General features: G+C 41.3%; 2 protein-coding genes across 7 annotated transcripts in view; one reads left to right on the top strand and one right to left on the bottom strand.

The window, feature by feature from the left end:
* lrba (LPS responsive beige-like anchor protein) overlaps positions 1 to 17,424 on the top strand; it is a 258,545-nt gene that overhangs the window by 140,684 nt on the left and 100,437 nt on the right. For all 6 annotated transcript variants that reach the window (XM_033972966.2, XM_055221266.1, XM_055221265.1 and 3 more), the window contains one exon: positions 1,295 to 1,431. In XM_033972966.2, the coding sequence (XP_033828857.1) occupies positions 1,295 to 1,431 (137 nt within the window). The remainder of the gene's footprint in view (positions 1 to 1,294; positions 1,432 to 17,424) is intronic.
* mab21l2 (mab-21-like 2) lies at positions 2,182 to 3,860 on the bottom strand. Its single transcript, XM_033972976.2, has one exon. The coding sequence runs from the start codon at positions 3,517 to 3,519 to the stop codon at positions 2,440 to 2,442; it is 1,080 nt and encodes a 359-aa protein (XP_033828867.1). The 5' UTR covers positions 3,520 to 3,860; the 3' UTR covers positions 2,182 to 2,439.

Below are 17,424 nucleotides of genomic sequence, written 5' to 3'. Positions count from 1 at the left end.
AGTACAGCATCAAAAATAAGACTGGAATTGTAATTTAGAAAGATGGGAATGTGGGACTCAAAGTGTAAAAAAAAAAAAACTAAATGTAGCAATGCACTACTTTGATGTACAATAAGAAAAAATAATTTAAAAACTATGGTGAGATTTTATAATATAAACATTTCAACGCCGTGTACAAATGATTAGTTTTAGGCACCTTAACTTTAAATGTACGATGCCAAAACAACATTTTTACATGAAAAATCAGTGAATTCGAGAATAATGTGCATAATTAACAACGTTCTGAATTATTGATATTATCCGATATTCTGTAATAGACAATTGCACTGAGTCAAACTGTAAATGAATTTCATCATTAAAGCGTCAGGCTAAATAAAAACACACGTGTTTGTTGTATGATAATTATAACCAGCGAAAATAAGCGATCATCCAAAACACTGTTAATCCTGCGTGTGTGTGCAGCCTGTGTGTGTGCAGCCTGTGTGTGTGCAGCCTGTGTGTGTGCAGCCTGCGTGTGTGTGTGCAGTTTATAATCCAGCGCTGTCCCATGTTTGCGCCACACATGTTAATGAAATATCAGTGCGTTAATCGGATTGCAGTATTCTCTCGCGCGTGTGTCCAGTGACAGACTCTGAGCCGCATAATGAGGCTCACAGCTCATAAAGACGCGCACGATGACAATGGCCTAAAACGCAGCGCTGTCTCGTAAAGCCATGTCCCTCACTCACTGTCCTCAGCGGGAAAACGGGTTACTCCATCCCACGTTTCTCTTGTTGATTCCAGCCTTGTGCGCGCGTCAGGGAAACCAAGGCCCGGTCTGCAAATCCAATGCACTGTGCCTATTGTCATATTGGCATAAATAAAGATGGACGCGAGATTAAAGCGAGTGAGATCGATACGCACTGACACAAAGCACGTATTCGATTGAAGCTTGGGTTTAACTTTAGCCACTGAAGCTTTATAGGCCTTGTTGGCAAAGCAGCAAACGGTAAACACCCAATATGAACTAAGAACAAAAGATAAACGTGACTCCAATATAACAAGAAGAAATAAGTGTTCGCCATTTTGTGTAATCTTTACGCACGATCATAGTTTCATAAAAAGAATCATTCCACACAAGCTGCGTCCAATTCCTTACACTTTGGATCTGATTTTACATGTTGAAATACATTTAGCCTAAATATTTAAATAATAATACAATATATACAGCTGAATTGAATGTTGCAGTAATAATGCGTAAATTAACTGAAACTCTTTTTTCGTCCTGGTTTTACCTGGCTCCCTCTGCCCATAGGCCCTGTAAACCTGAGCACCACTGCCCATCTGGTCGCCCCCGCCGTGGTGGTCAAAGGCACACTGTCCGTGACCGCTTCCGAGCTCTACTTTGAGGTGGACGACGAGGAGCCGAGCTTTAAGGCCCTGGACCCCAAGGTAAGTGTCCCCTGGCCGCGTGGAGTGTGTGCACTGTCAGCCTCTGTTCAACTGTTACACCGGCCGGAAGAGCTCTCCCTGCTGTGTTTACTAGTGTTTTGTTTTAGCCAATTTCTTGGCCTATTTTTTAAAGTCAGTCTCTGTTGTTTTGAGGTCTGTTTGTAAAGGGCATAAACGTGTTTAGTCGCGTCATATTCAGCGCGTAAAGCCATGGCGCGTCCCAATATTCTATTTATTTATCCTGCTTATGCGTCATCTATAGTATCAGGTTCAATAAACACACTAACGCAATAGTTGGTCCACATTGTTTTCAGTTTTTTTACGAACTTTTTGACTTATAGGTAATTGTTAAGACGAAGTAAATGCGGTTTGTTCGGTGCAGTGAGTTATGTCCTCACAGTTAGTTTAAAAGCCCTTATCTGCTGAGAGTGAGCCACAGGTGGTTTGTCCTCTTTCATTGTCCGTAACTGGCTCCTGTGAGCACGTGTGTGTGATGGTGCGTCATGATAATAAAGCAGCCTGCGGCTCGTGCTTCCAGGCCCAGCCGCAGATCAGAACACATCCTCGGGCCTGTGTTTGAAATCCTGGCCGCTGGATTCCTGTGTAAACTCCTTTTGTCCAACACGCGCTGGATCCGGGTCCATCTCATCCCCTTCAGTTCGGTTTGTTGTTGTTGTTTCTAACGCGCGCTGGTTCTTTACAGATTGGCTAAATGTGCTGCACATGAAGGTCAACACACGACGCGTAATATAAATCCATTTGCAATATTTTATTAGCATTTCTTTTCAAGTCACATAATGAAAAACTCGAACTTGGCACGCTACATTAAATTTCACTGAACGATTCTGTGCATATATTTAAATTAAAGTTAGTTCACTTTGTGAAAACATTTAATAACGAAGACAACAAAAGGTTCATTTATTTAAAATGTACCTTATTCTGTGTGGCAGTGGCCCAATTGTTCCGTTTAAAAAAGAGTCTTCAGATGCAGTCCGGCCCACACACACACTATAATTTGTCCAGGCTCTTGGCGTTGGTCAGGATCTCTCGTGCTAGTCTCCACGTCTGCTTGGCGGCCGCCTCCAGGGCCGAGTGTGGTTTCCCCTGAAACAAGTCCAAGTTTGGCAGAAAGTAGTGCGGGCATCTGCGGCACTGCAGGCACGAGATGAGCTGCAGCAGGATGCCGTTGAGCCGGTCTCCCAGACAGGACTCGTCCCAGTCCGTCTCGCGGGGGTGCTTCTCACACTCGTACAACAGCAGCGTCTTCATGTGGTAGTTGTTGAGCGGCTGTCCGGGCAGCTCCAGGTGGCGGTCCCGCAGCGTCTTCAGCACCGAGAGACATTTCTTTCTGCAGCCGCCCATCAGCAGCCTGTTCTCGGCCTCGCTGAACTGCAACACCCAGGCGTCGCTCTCTGCGGAGCTCTGCTTCCCCGTCAGAGAGTAGCACTCTTTGGACAGCAGATTAAAGCCCTCTGCCTTGACCTCGGCCACACGGTTTGGTCCGGGCCACGGGATGTGCGGCAGCGGCCATTGGGCTGCACTCCGGGGCCAGATTCCCGTGCATTTGAAGGCGGGAGTGATTTGTACCACGTAGCGCTCCCGGATCCTCAGCTTGACCTCACTCGTGTCAGCCACCATCTTCACCACATCCCTGTAGCTGCATTTATCCACGGCCTGCGCCACTAATGTCTGGAAACGAGAGCGGATCTTACGCGCGGAGAGGTAGCCGGAGGCCGTGATGAACTCCACCCAGAGAGACATGCTCCTCTTTCGGCCATCGCTCAGCTTCAGCACCGCGCAACCTGGGAGCGAGCCGTCATCTACAAAGTTAAAGACGCCCATCTGGTTAAGGTACAGCACCACCTCGAACTCGTTTGGAGAGATGACCTCCATGCCCTCGTAACGCGCATCTATCTCGCTCAAGGAGCTGATGAAGCGCGGCTCCTGCACCTCCACCTCCTTCAGGACGTCCGAGACCACTTTGCACACCTCTCGAATGGTTTTGGCTATAGCTCCTTTGCGCGTTTGGCATCTCTCGTTGTAGTATTTGTTGAGCTGGTAGACCAGCTTAGCCTGCGTGGCGATCATGTTGGGGCAGAGGTCCGGGCTGTACACCGGAGAGTCGCAGTAAGTTGACGGATCCAACGCTTACCGGTGAAGCCCGAGGCGGGAGAAGATAAGCTCAATCCAAAAGTAAGTTTACTGCCGTTCAGCGGATGGACGTCAGCGGGAGCAGCAGGAAACAGCGTAACGTCTGACTAAATCTCAGTCCAGTTCAGATAACTTCCAGGTAAGCACATATTATGCTCGTGCGTCCTCTACCCACGTCCTGCGCGCGTGAGAGCACACGTCTCTTTGCTCTGTTCCTTGCAGTGTCCACACTCAGCTGGAGCCGGACCTGTGTACTTTATGAATGGCTCCTTTAGAAGAAGAGGAAAGGGGCGGGCTTCTCTTCCTGCAATCATGTGCAGAGCTGTCAATGCAGCGGGCCAATCAGAGGCGCGCACTGCAGCTCCGAGGAGCGCGGGACGTCATGCTCCAGACTTGCAGCTCCAGACGGCGGACACTCAGTGCTCTTCTCTGGGATCACCGGAGCGCGCACTGCCTCTGGATCAGTGTTTACGCGCGCTCCGGGGCCTGTCGCTGGTGCGTGTCGAGGAACAGGAGCCGGATGGACAAGGTTTCATTTTTACGCAGCTGCAACAACTTCGGCCCTACTGCCTTTAAAACAGCTGCACACATTTAGTATTTTGTAGCTACTGTTAAATTCATGCAGATTGTCATATTGTGTCCTTCTGGTCACTAGAATAATGTTGTTTATCTGTGCTCGTTATAAAGCTGCCTGTAAACCTCTAATGGTTTGTGTCAACGCGTTTGTCCCGACCTCTCGAGATTTTAGAACAGCTCATGAATATCTTGCAGAAGAACAAGCCGAGTAAAGCACATACATGTTTATGCATATATATATATATATATATATATATATATATATATATATATATATATATATATATATAATATATATTCATATTCCACGCAGTTTTGCTACCCCCAGAATAAAAATTGATCATGATATTGATTTAGTGTGCATTATTCTACAGATTGTAGACTTGTAACATACCCAGGAGTCAGAGCGCGCGGCCGCCGTGTTTACTCACACACTTAACACACACTGCATTTTACGCGTGGCTCTACTGCTGCAAACGGCGTCCCCTTAAATAATTAAAGCGGGCAATCCACGGCACAGGGGCTCAGGTCCCTGTGACCATGCACTGTCTTTACGCACGGGGCTCTGGGGTGCGCTTTAAATGCGTAACAGACAAAGCATATTTAGTTTTACGCGCTGGATAAAGACGCTCGTGTCTCTTCCTTTGAGACTCGCTGTTTTGTGTTAACGAGGCCGCGGTCATTACCAGCCCGTCGCCATTAACTTAATTAGTCATTACGTTACGCGTGAGTGTTTTGATCGCTGCTGCATAATCGCTATCGTTCATATTTACACTCTGAACCATCAAAAATCAGCGCGTCTGAGGCACCGCGCACAAAACATGACTGACACAATGACAGGTTTTTTATTTATTTGTAGAGACGTCTTTTTTAAATATATTTTGTAAAAAAGTTGCGTTGTGTAGGGAAACCTGTGAGAGCGCTGAGGCCTGCGTGCATGGAGTCATTTCGATAAATTATTTGGACCTCATGGAAAAGAACGGAATTATAAATTGTATTGCGTTATTTTAATTAATGGCGTTCAATGGTCAAATTTATCACAGAAATATATTGTGTCCAACTTTATAGTGTAGTTGAAATTCTTTTTTCCTTCTTTAGTTTCATAGGATATCTGGACAATGCTCACCAAGTTTTCAAGCAAACAAACCCCTAAATAAGACTTTAAACTGTTCTTGCAAAATACATTTGACATAGTGCAGAAAGTGAAACTAGCTCTGTGTTCCAAAATGCTTTCACTGATATGAAGTGGCCAACAATGCAACAGCTTCATTAATAGACTGTAAGCATTTAGAAAGAAAGATTAATGAGCCTCCCTTTGTGAACATTTTCTGGATTTTATCATTTAGCCTCTGAATCATCATCGAACAGTTTGACTTTAACTTTGATTTACAAAACACAGTTGTCCATAGATGTGCCAGAAATTCAGTTAAACTCGCAAGTTTTTAGAATACATCACCATTAAATGTGCATATTTAAACATTCAGAACAGCAAAGGCTAAGCGGAGAACTTCATATAAAACTAATAATTCATGTTTTTGTTTTAAATTTGTTTTAGTGTAATATAGTCAAAAAAACAAAACAAACTAATTTAATTATGTTTATGTAATTATTTTCAGTCTTTCTATATGGCCAAAAAGGTTGTTTGTGCACTTTATTTATTTTGAGTAAATTGATTAATTAAAATTCAAAGTGTAATTAAAGCTAAAATGTGAATGACTTTTCGAAAAATGTAAGTAAAAAAGTAAATAATGAACAATGATTCCCTTTCTATAATGCTCATATGGAGGAAAAAAAGAGAAAAGGAGCCTCATTGCTGCTGAAGAACCAAAACTTTGCAAAATTGGTAAATAGTTATAAAAATAAAACGGCGGCGGCTTGAACTTATGACAGGAAAGTAACTGTAATACCAGTTTCAAATGTCTCCGCAATCTATTTTTGGAAACTTAATAGACGTAATGGAGCTAGCTCATCTCAGCACTGAGTCATGACAAATTCAGTTTAAAATATGTTCAGCTGTACTCGTTCTTCTTGTACGATGTTTCTAGCAACCCATTAGAGGAGCTTTGGAAAGTAAGCGACATGATTCCAAAGAAGAAGATAAAAGTGTCTAGACTTTTTTTTTTTTTTTTTGGTTCAACTGTTTATCATGAGTATTCAGAGAGATTAATGCGCACCACTTGAAGAGTTAAAGTCCAAATATTATGAAATCCATGTTAACCGTAGCCTAATGATAAAATATAGGAATGAGCACTACTATTATTAATACATTTGGGCCCTTACTTACTGCTGTTACGCTTTAGTATCTCTGCGTAGAATCAAATTGAACCAGGCTGTAGTGACTCAAACGTTTTTTGGCAGTGATCATTTGAATATAAATCTAATGACATATTATCAGTCTTTTTCTGTAACTTCTGCTAACTACTATCTGTTGTGTACCGAGATTTATCAACTGTTGTCCCCTGGTTTGTTTTGAGTGGGCAGAAGCTCAGGAGGCTGTCAGGGTGGGGCTTTGATCAGACGGCGCGTGACGACTCCACTCCCCCATGACTCTCCACTCCTCCCTCCAATTTCAGCCCCAAAACAGCAGCAGAGATCATGTTTGCATACTCTTCCTAAATCATCATATTCATTTGACTTAAAGGTGCACTATGTTACTTTTTTTTCTGTCACCTGCTTGTTGCATCCATGGAGATTGCCTGGTAGGGTTGTCAAAAGTATCGAAAATTAGATCAATCAATACTAAAGCTAAATACTCTAATTTTAGCAGGTATCGATACTAAAAAAGTCACTCATTATTGACTTACTGTGAAATGTTCCACAGTGAATGCCAAAAAAAACATCTATAGAGCTTCATGTAAACAAGCAGATGACACCACCAGGCAAAGTTACTGGTCAGATCTGTGGAGAGGTGACTTTTTAAAGCAATAAAACACCTGTCATGCAATAAATGTAATTCAAGTTTAATGCCATCCTGTGGAACATTTCAGGCTAAACAAAAACATGTTCATTTAGACAAGCAGGTGGCCGGTCCTGTACTAGAAAAGTAGTGCACTGCTTTTTTCATTCAAACAGGCACCCCCGACGAATACGAGCTGTGTAGGTAGATCATTTTCTTGTAGATTTCAAACAGGAAATATTTCTGGAACATCTGGTGGATGACAAATGGATGTGTTATAAATTGCACTGTAAAATGACTGTCAGAAGAATGGTTCCAGTGGCCTTAAAATCTCCATGAATCATTGCAAACTGCAGCTGATGGGGTCTTGGAGTAGGACTCTCACATATTTAGTTGTCGTCATCAATAATAGAGAGGGCTACTGTACCAACCCACAAGGCCTGAAGGTCTTTTGATTGAAACCACTCAAATACTTCCACATTAGAAGTTTGAAATATACTTTAGTAGAAGAGTTTGTTCAAGTCTTTACTGTGCACTATGTAACACTAGGATTACATTGACATTGTTACTGATCCCTTTTCCCAGGGTGTCTTCTGTACAAGCACTACAGACGGAAAACAGCCTCTTAGCTAACTCTGGCATAATATGCAGCTGTACTGTTAATATGCACTGTCCTTGTAATTAAAAAAATTAAAAAAAATAAATAAAGGGTAAGAGTTCACCACCTGCTTGTCTCAATAAAGATGTTATGGCTTTGCCTGAAATTTTTCACAGTATGGCATTAAACTTATCTGTCTTACATTTATGTGCAGGTGTTTATTACTTTAAAAAAAAACATTCTTACTATTACTATGAGCTTAATGGCCTCTCTGTACCATCTTGTTACTTTACCTTCTTGACTACATGGAGATCAGTTTAATGCCATATTTTGAATACTCTGGGCAAAGCAATAACATCTCCATGAATAGTAAGGTTTTTGCTTCCTCTGTAATTTTTCCATTACCGTTTGTAATTCTACCAAAAAATAAAAAAAATAAATAAATGCATACTTTATGCTTGGATTCCAGTTTTTTTTTTACAGTCCACCCTTTGTCCCTCCACGTGCTTAGTACAGAGGACAGTAGTGTTGACACAGTTCGTGGTGTGTCCCGGATGGGCCCAGCTGCTCTCCGCAGCAGCTCAGATCAGGATGGCACAGAGCTAATTGCCTGGCACCTGTTCGGTCCTTCTGATGGAGCTGATGAAGTCACGGCAGATGTGCGAGAGTACAGCAGCCTCGCTATGTTTAGACACTGCTCATCAATATTTCATGTGAAGTTATTGTTGCACCGACACTTCTGCAGGCTGCTATTATCTCCTGTTTGAGGAAGTGAGGCGTCACACTTGCAGATGATTGGTTACAGTCGTAATCTGTGCACAAAGTGGGTTGGTGGGTTTGTAGAGTTGTCCCTAGGGTAGATGTTGCATACTGTAGTGCAACAATATGTGCACTTTTTTATTAATATTTGATATGTTTGGTATAGATTTTGATTTTTTTTGGCAATGTCTGTTGAGGTGAGATCAATGTCAACCTTGCACTAATCAGCTTGAACAATCAACAACAAATTTCTGTAGTTATTTCAAATACATGATTTAACTGAATATTTCTTTTGGCCTAGCACAGTGGGCATGCTCTGGTTTGGTAGATGTTTGTGCTTGATACCCTCCTGCTGCAACTGGAGACACAGCACCAGCGTGCCCGCAGGCTGAGTTTGAACAAGCTCTCTTTTAATTCATGGGCAAACACTCAACTCCTGTGCACCACTTGTAAGAACACATGTTTTAAACAATACTTTTCTTCCAGGTCAAAACCTACAAATGCTCAGAGTGTTCTTAGAAAACAAAATGTTGTAAAAGTTAATGATGCATTTTATTGCTATAATATCACAAAATAAAGATTCTTTCTTAAACTTTTGCACTGCTAATTTCCCAACTTTTTAATAGCTTAGAAAATTATCTTGAATTGTGTCCTGCTAATTATTCTCTCTAAAGGTCGATGTCCAAGTTTGTGGCGTGTAGAGACGGACCCCCGTTGCAAACACATTGGTAACTCCAATTAGTGGGGTGGTGACGGCTTCCTGGGGTTAGCTGCCCTGCCTCAATAGATGGTCACTCAGTCAAAGCAAAACAGCCCTGTGTGATATACTGGCCAGTCCCTTCTGCTTAGCTCTCCTTAAAGTGTGGAGCCACTGGGGCCCCTCCCCCCTTAAGTCCTCGCTCCACCAAACTCTCATGGTCGCCAGGGACGACCTTCGGCTGCAGCTGCCAATCACCAAGAGCCATGGAGTCTATTGATTTTCCAGTTAGGCTCTAAGTAGTGTGTGCTATAAGGCTAACAGACGGACCGAGCAGGTATGTCATTATCAATGAGACCGTGGAACGCTCCCTTCACTCGCACCCATTCATTTTGGCCTTGTCCTGTGTCTCTCCTTCATGCCACTGCTCTGACAGAGTGCATTCTGGGATGTTCAGTAAATTACTGAGCCAGACAAACTTTTGAACTGATGACTTGGGATGACCTTCCAATTGTTCCTTTGCTTCTTCTCAGTGTTGGGTTAATGTAGACATACATTAAACAAGATTAATGTGAAATTTGACTGCTTCACATTGATTCTGTGATAGACTTCAGCTGGATAAAATTAGGACATAATGACGCAAGAGAATGAGTTTAAAATTGCATTATGTTGCTTCACAAATTATTTTATAGTTTGATGAGAGCTGTCAACATTTTCTAGTGTATTGGAGCCATATTAGAATACAACAATACCACATTCGCAGTACTGATCTCGAAAGCTGAGCAGGGTTGGGCCTGTACTTGGATGGGAAACGACTAAGTGCCACTGTGGGGCAGCAGTGGCTCTAGTGGAAACTCTTGTGTCCATAAGCGAGACAGTTGCTCAGTATGAATGGCTGATTTTGTGAGTAGCTGGTGGTCAGAGGGGCTTGTGGCGCAGATTGGCAGCTATGTTTTCATCAGTATACCCAGGACAGCTGTGGCAAAAGGTTGAACTTTAAGTAGCTTCTTCAGTTCTGGTACAGCTCTGACCTTTTTTGCCATTGAAATTCAGTCTACAACAGTCTACACCCAATCTTGGCAGTCATCAGGAAACCGAATTATTATCAAACCACTTCTACACTTGACTTAAATGCTTCTGCCTCGTCACCACCCAGCCTCCGAGCGAAATAATTAACTAGGATTTAAGCCAATTCAAGGAGATACAGGAAGTGAGGTAGTTACCCTATAGACCTGTAAATGTTCACTTCACTACTGTTTCCCCTCAATTATAATTAATACTTAGCCATAATCTTCCTTCCCATTCGTGTGTCGTTGATGTTAGAGGCCTAATGTCTCGACTTTCACCCCAGCTGTTTGCGTGAGGTTAAATCAACGGCGATGAACTCATTGCACAGCGGTGAGATCAGTGGTTGTTCTCCACCACATGTGCAGTGTTTTAAGAGACTTGTTAATGACGACGTTCAAAGCGTTTGGAGAATCTGAGAGGCTTGTTCCTTCTCTGGCTTAAGATCAATTTGTTATAACCCTGTTTTTCTGGACTTCGTCAAAATCTGACACAAAGGAGCCATCCAAGCAACCTGCACAATTTCGCCTTTTGTGGATTTTAGTTTTTCTGCAATAGATTAAACAGCCGTAAGATCTTTTATATTTTGAGTTCCGCTTAAATAAAGGCCGCCATTCATGTCGCGTTGCATATTTTTATCTGCATCAGCAAGTTTCTCGGGTTGACATTAACTTACACACACACACATCCTCTGCTCTATATCCTTTTTAATGGTTAATGTACCATATCTTGAGCCGTGGTTGGTTTTAAATCATCTAAAATTGCATCTTTGGGAGGTGGAAGTGGTGCCGTGACTTAATTGTCACCCACCAACGAGAGTCTGTGGTTCAAAACTTGATATATTTGTCTTTGGGCTAGACGCTTATTCTAAAGTCTTAGTACGTGGTTTGTGCCAGCTGGAATCTGCCATATAACCCATCCAGACCACTGCTAATTTATATTTTAACCATTTTCAACACTGACGACCTGTATGTCAGTCCATTCATTAAAACATCATTAAAAACAGATTGAACTCTTAAGCATTCAGATGTTCCACTATTTGAAAATAATGTGTTTTAAGTTAAAAAAACAAAACAAAAACCAACTATTCCAACAATGGCTAAAAACACTGTCCTTTGTGACTGTGACACATTTGGTTTGTACAGTTAACAGGAGTGGACAGGCCTAGGAAAGACACTTGACACCTTGGTAATCACATAAACAGCCATTAAGCCCAGTGTCGCCCGCTTTAATGATGACTAATGTCTCTTTCAGTCCCTCTGAAATGTGTGTGTGCTTTTATTAAGGCTTATTTTAGAAAATATTACAAGGTAAAGGCCCTATATAGCACTAAGCCATGTTAGAATGTCCTCATCAAAAACATACCTGGAGCTGTGTTTTGTTTCATTCAAACATATTTGAGTGATCCTGTATTATTAGTCTGTTTACATCTCCAAAGCTCAAAATGCTCTGTTCCACCTTGTGATGTCATGAAGCAATAGAAAAAGAAAAGTTTTCAAGTTAACAGCTCCTTTTCCCTTTAGTTCAGTAGAGATAGGCAGTTCCAGGATTTAAGTTATCCCAATGATTCTAGTGAAGATACATGGAGTTTTTTTTTAATTTAGATTTATTTTGCACTTATATAACATGTAACAATAGAAAGAACACAGTAGATAAAAAGTAGATGCTGGAGACAAAAAAAGCTCAAAGTGCATATACTATACTATGGTGTGCTATGCTATACTATACTATACTATACTAAAGCCTCTACTGTATGAAGTTTAAAAACACAGTGGAGCACTTCCTGTATTACCACATGACATCACAAGGTGGAACACAGTGTTTTCTGTTTGAGAGAAGAACAAACAAAGCACAACTCCAGGTATGTTTTTGATGAAGAAACACCATTATGACATATATCAGAAAACAGGGTAATACAGTCCCTTTAACTAGTTTATCTGCTTTAATTTGGCTGGATATATATAAGTATAAAGCTTCACAAAGAACAAATGGCATGTTTTGTTGTTTCTGAAGTCGTGGGATGTGCTGAGCCGGAGCCAGTAATTCTTCTAAGATGCAACGCAGAAGTTAAGCAGAACATTTGACGTACCATTAATCAACTTGTTAGACTGGGGGGGGAACAATGTCCACATGAATCTATCTACATAATCTGTACACACTGCATTTGTATTTTATTTTATATTTTTTACGTTATGCTTGATATTCTAATTTTGTGTATTTTGAACCATTGTGATATTATCATTTTTCCCACCTCTAGTTTGGACATGTAAATCTTGTTGAAGGCTCTCTAGAAAAGTAATTAACATCTATTTCAAACAAGTGCATGTCGACCATGTTTGTTTGACAATGCAGACAAGTATTAGATGTGACCACAGTATTAGCTACGTCCAAACACTTAACCAAGCTGGTGCACACAAAGCCTCTGTCCTGCTCCTGCACCTGAGCCTAGCCCTTCCATCATGCTCTGTCTCTGGGCCAGTCAGGGGCAGGTGCCTCCCCCCGCGGCCTTTGATTGATCCCCCCTCTCCATCATTTATTCTCTCCGTCTGCCCCCGACTCGCGTGTCAAAGGCAGCACAGCAGCCTGATGGATAGGCCTGTTTATAGATGCCACTCGGCCTGGTAGGCTACTGATATTACAATCAGCACCTGTGTACCTGCTGTTCTCACAAGCCCGCGCTATTCAGCCAGGGTCAGCCGCAGATTGAAAGATCGATGTCCTCCCCGTGATTTGGAAATTGGAATTGTAAATGTGGTTTGGTTTGTCAGAAGTCTGAGCTGCGTTTTGGATGATAAAAGTCGATCCATATGTCACAGGATTGGGATCAAAGAACTGTCATGAGTCTCCTTCATCTGTTTCAAGATGGCTGAAATGAAACTGGAGATCTGGAATGACACAACTAATACATTATAACTACTGTCAACTCTATTTTGCTTCTTGAGGAAAACATGTTATCACTTATTTATAGAAAAAAAAAACATTAAGAACTTGCACAACTGTAGTACATCTTGACTTCATGGACCTTTCCTCAGACCAATACACCACTGCAGCTTTGAATCACTACTGGCTTGTAATACATTTACATTTTGATAAATATTACATATGTAACTATTGGTCAAATATACCATGAAGTGGAATAAATAGGCATACAAGTACTGTTGCTCAAATGATGAAGCATTTACATCTGTAAAATTATAACCAATCCCAATTATATGTATCTATTCTTGAACTACTTTGTTTAAGCTGATTTTACACATTTGATATTTTATTTTTGACATTAACATTTTATACATATGGTGCAGGTAAAGAAATATTGTTAAAATGCTGATTTGTATTGATACCTTTTGAATATTTTTTTGAATTTTGAATATTTCTTCAAAAATACAATGTTACTGCTTTGGTATATTGTAGCTTTAGCTTGATCTTGAGCTGTATCAGACCAAATATAGACCGTATAGACTATATGGAACCTACATGGACGACTGAAGGATTACACAAGCCACATAGTGATATAAAAGAAAGTACTACAAGTGAATGTTTGACAATCGCATACTTTTGTTTTGTTTTTTTTCATTATTGTGGTATCAGAAATCAATATTGAGTATCAAATCTACTCCTTTGTATTGAAATCGAGTACATTTTAGCATCACTTTAGTACCAGCACTAGCAGTAGCCTTGCTGTGTATTGTGTGTGAAGACATCTCCAGTGCCAGAGTGCAGAATGTTACAAAGCTGCATTGTGCTGCTCCCATTGCCATTATGGTTAATGATCCGTCCAGTCTGGTAGAAATGGCACATCCATAGGGACACGCGGTAGATTACTTACTCATCCAGGACTGGCCTTATTGCAGGCATCAGCGCTACAAAGCTCCACCGATGCACCGCAGCACAAAGACTTTCTCATATAAGGATGTAAAAATAAAACAGTCCCCATCGTGCGCGTTCATTACATCAGCAGATAGCGGTGTAATGGTGATTCATCCAGTTCATTTAATGACACTGGTAACGCATGGTGCATATTCTTTACATGTTTTCATTTAGATTTAATTGGGCATGTAATTTGAGTTACCTTCCAGCAAATTAAATGCAATCTAAGAAATGAATCATGCAGCAAGACCTCTTCAGAGCTTAATTAACAGTTTTTAAATTCTGTTCTTTGATCAGGTCCAATGTATGAATGTTGGGGCAATGGATACCGCTTTACATGACTATTATATACAGAATCCGTACCCTCGAAAGCTACATTTTGCTTCCAACTAATGTTTAAGTTCCGGTAATTTACTGAATCGTTGCGAAAATCATTATCAACTCAAAGAAACTGTCAATAAAGTGAGTCACTTGGAAACCAATCTCCAAAGCTCATACACGGATTTTGTTCAGGAGTTCCTTGCTTCCTTTACCTGCTAGTGTTTTCCTCTTTTTGTAACCCTAGTGATTACTTTGTTGTGTAATCTTTATTTTCAGCTGCTGCTTGGAGTACAATTGTAACAGTTGGTAAGAGTTTTGTGTTATTAGAGCTTTGAGCCATGTTACAAGAAATCTCTTCCAAAGATCTAGAAGAATGTGCCCCACCATGGACTATTGGTCTGAAGCCCAGCGTGTCATCTTCCCACGCACTGTCATCAATAATTTACCGTTAACTTTGTCTGACATTTTCCTTCAAAACATTTTTTCTTGCAACATGGAAGCTAAATACCAAAACTGCTTACTCATTCTTATTATTTCAACTCAAAACACAGTTGCGATTGAGTCCTTCCCATTCCTTAGTCCTACCCATTGGCGATCTTTTTTATTCAGTGCCTATTCTTTCGCTGTCCTTTTGCTCAGCCATCCCAGGACGTCCATTTCTGAATTCCCCCAAACGGGTGTACTTTTCACCCCACACCCACTTAATCTGCTGACAATAGCCGGATTAGAAAAGAATTTACTCCGACGAAGCCTTGCACCAACCTCTAAGAAAAAGCTTAGCCGTCACTAAATGGCCAAAATGGGAGATTGAAGAGAAGCGAGGAGAATGCGATAGGAGCCGTTCAGCGATCCTAACCTGTCTGATGTTTGCTATGGAGGCTTATGGTGAAAGTGGAACGCCAATGGTCTCCTGCTTTAGAGGCGGCTGTGGCCTGTCTTCTCGATTTTCGGAGTTCCAGTCAAGAGCACATGCACTGGTTTTGTTGGAGCGAGTGTTTACCGTTGTGCTTCACAAATCAAGGAAGGCATTCTTGTTCACTCAACAGGTGCCCAGTAATACCTTGAAGGCCCCTTATCTGGTGTTTGGACATTGATGCTGGGTTTCGAATGTGTTTTCAAGTGAATGAAGCAATGCTGGAATTTGTAGAATACCCAAAAAGATACTTCCCTTTAAAAGTGTTGTTTTTCCTTGCTGAGAAAGAGGGTCTAAGGACAGGGGATGTTCTGGGACAGTTCTCTATTTGCTTGTTTTTTCTTGATTCATTTGCATGTCTGTTATTGCCCAATGTCTGTTTCTGTTTCATTGTTGATTTTCTAACTTTCTGTTGGTTTAATCATTTCTCACATTCAGCCCTAAGAGGCAGCTGCTGTTGCGATTTTGGGCTCTACAAAAATAAATTGAAAAGTTTGGGATTGCATTAGGAAACGTAACTTTCCTTGTGTAATAAAATATGAATGAATAAGAAATAAATCATATCTTGCCATAACTTGTTTATACCAAAACAAGTGGAAGCAGTACATTCAAAAATCATTGCATCACATGTCCAAAAATGTCAAATTATACATAAATTGCTAAAGCACAAGGAACAATTTGTATCAGTCCCTTTTGTAAAACACCTTGGGATTGTTAGATTTGTAGATAATCTAAGAGTTTGTGGAAAAACTATACCAGTGGATCTTAACCTTGTTGGAGGTATTTTTGGAACAACTGATTAAACCATTTGATACTCAAAAAATAAAATAAAATATCATGAAATGTAATTAAATATCAAATTAAAAAAATAAAATTAAATAAACATCAAATGAATAAATTTAAATGAAATAAATATCAAAATAATACATTCAAATTTAATAAATATAAAATTAAAACAAGTAATTTAGCAATTCGGTACACCACCTTATATGATGCTCAGTGCTCACTGGTTTAAGTGACATTCACAAAGCGAAGATTGTTGTTAATATTTGGCACGTTTATGCTGAAAAAACTCCAGCGTCTTATCAGCGTGACTGAGGTGTAATGAGGTGGTGTCTTAACTTATTTGGCTTCATACTGTCCGCTGCCACAGCAGACACCGGTCTGTCCTCGTGTCCCACCGGAGTCACGGTGAAGCCAAGTGCTCCATACTCTTCATCAGACTTCCTCGTCTTACTTTTCGTGTGACTTTCGTGCGTCTCATTACCTCCGTCTATTTCCACCTTTCTTTTCATCCCTGTTAAAATGTTTTCCATAGTGTCTCTTTAGCAAAAGTGTCTCTTGTTCACTGTCCTGTGTCACAATCTGTTCGCTCTCTCCTACTCAATGCTGCGTGTGCACTGCGTATGCGATACCTACAGTACTAGTGTCATACGTGTAGTCATACGCGCGCCCCTGGCATCTCGCCCCACTATTTGAGAACCACTGCCTTAAACGCTTGCTGCGTTCGACCGGCACATTTAAGTCGGGCGGGTACTTCGATAGGCACACCAAAGGGTGCATTTGTCAAATTGGGACACGGCCGGCTTCTGGAGACACTCGCAGTCCGCAAATCATATGAGTCGGGTGCGTGTCTTGACCTCCGCCGAACCCCTGAGACTGACTCACCGAACCCCTAGGGTTCGATTGAACCCAGGTTAAGAATCACTGAACTATACCAAGTGAGTTAAATTCTTATGACTGATGCTTTTTTTAATAGATGTTGACAATTAGCTCTTAGGGAAACAAGAGAAATAGTCAGGCTTTAAAACTCTCTGCCTTGTACTTTGCCCTTTGTTACGTCCAGAGTCCCAGTCTTTTGCATGTCCCCTCTGGTGTCCCTGAATATGTATCACGGGTTGGCTGGCATCCGTCCCCTAAAGTCCATGCCCTGAGGCTGAATCTCCAATGCACCCGGGTCCTCTCCTCCACCAATTAACCCCAGGAGCAGCACAGCGATTCCCTAAATCCACACAAGACCTTCTCTTTGTCCCACTTCAAAAAGGCTAAGCAGCCAAGAAAAGGCTAATAGAAGAGGCTAACCTGTTAGCAAACACTGAAAAGGCGCAGAAAAGGCTTTAATCCTTATTAGGCTAAACTCAGACTAAGTG

Source organism: Periophthalmus magnuspinnatus, chromosome 1, assembly GCF_009829125.3.
Source record: "Periophthalmus magnuspinnatus isolate fPerMag1 chromosome 1, fPerMag1.2.pri, whole genome shotgun sequence".
Lineage (NCBI taxonomy): Eukaryota > Metazoa > Chordata > Actinopteri > Gobiiformes > Gobiidae > Periophthalmus > Periophthalmus magnuspinnatus.
Note: the sequence above shows the minus strand (reverse complement) of the source record. Positions and strands in the feature narration are given on the sequence as shown.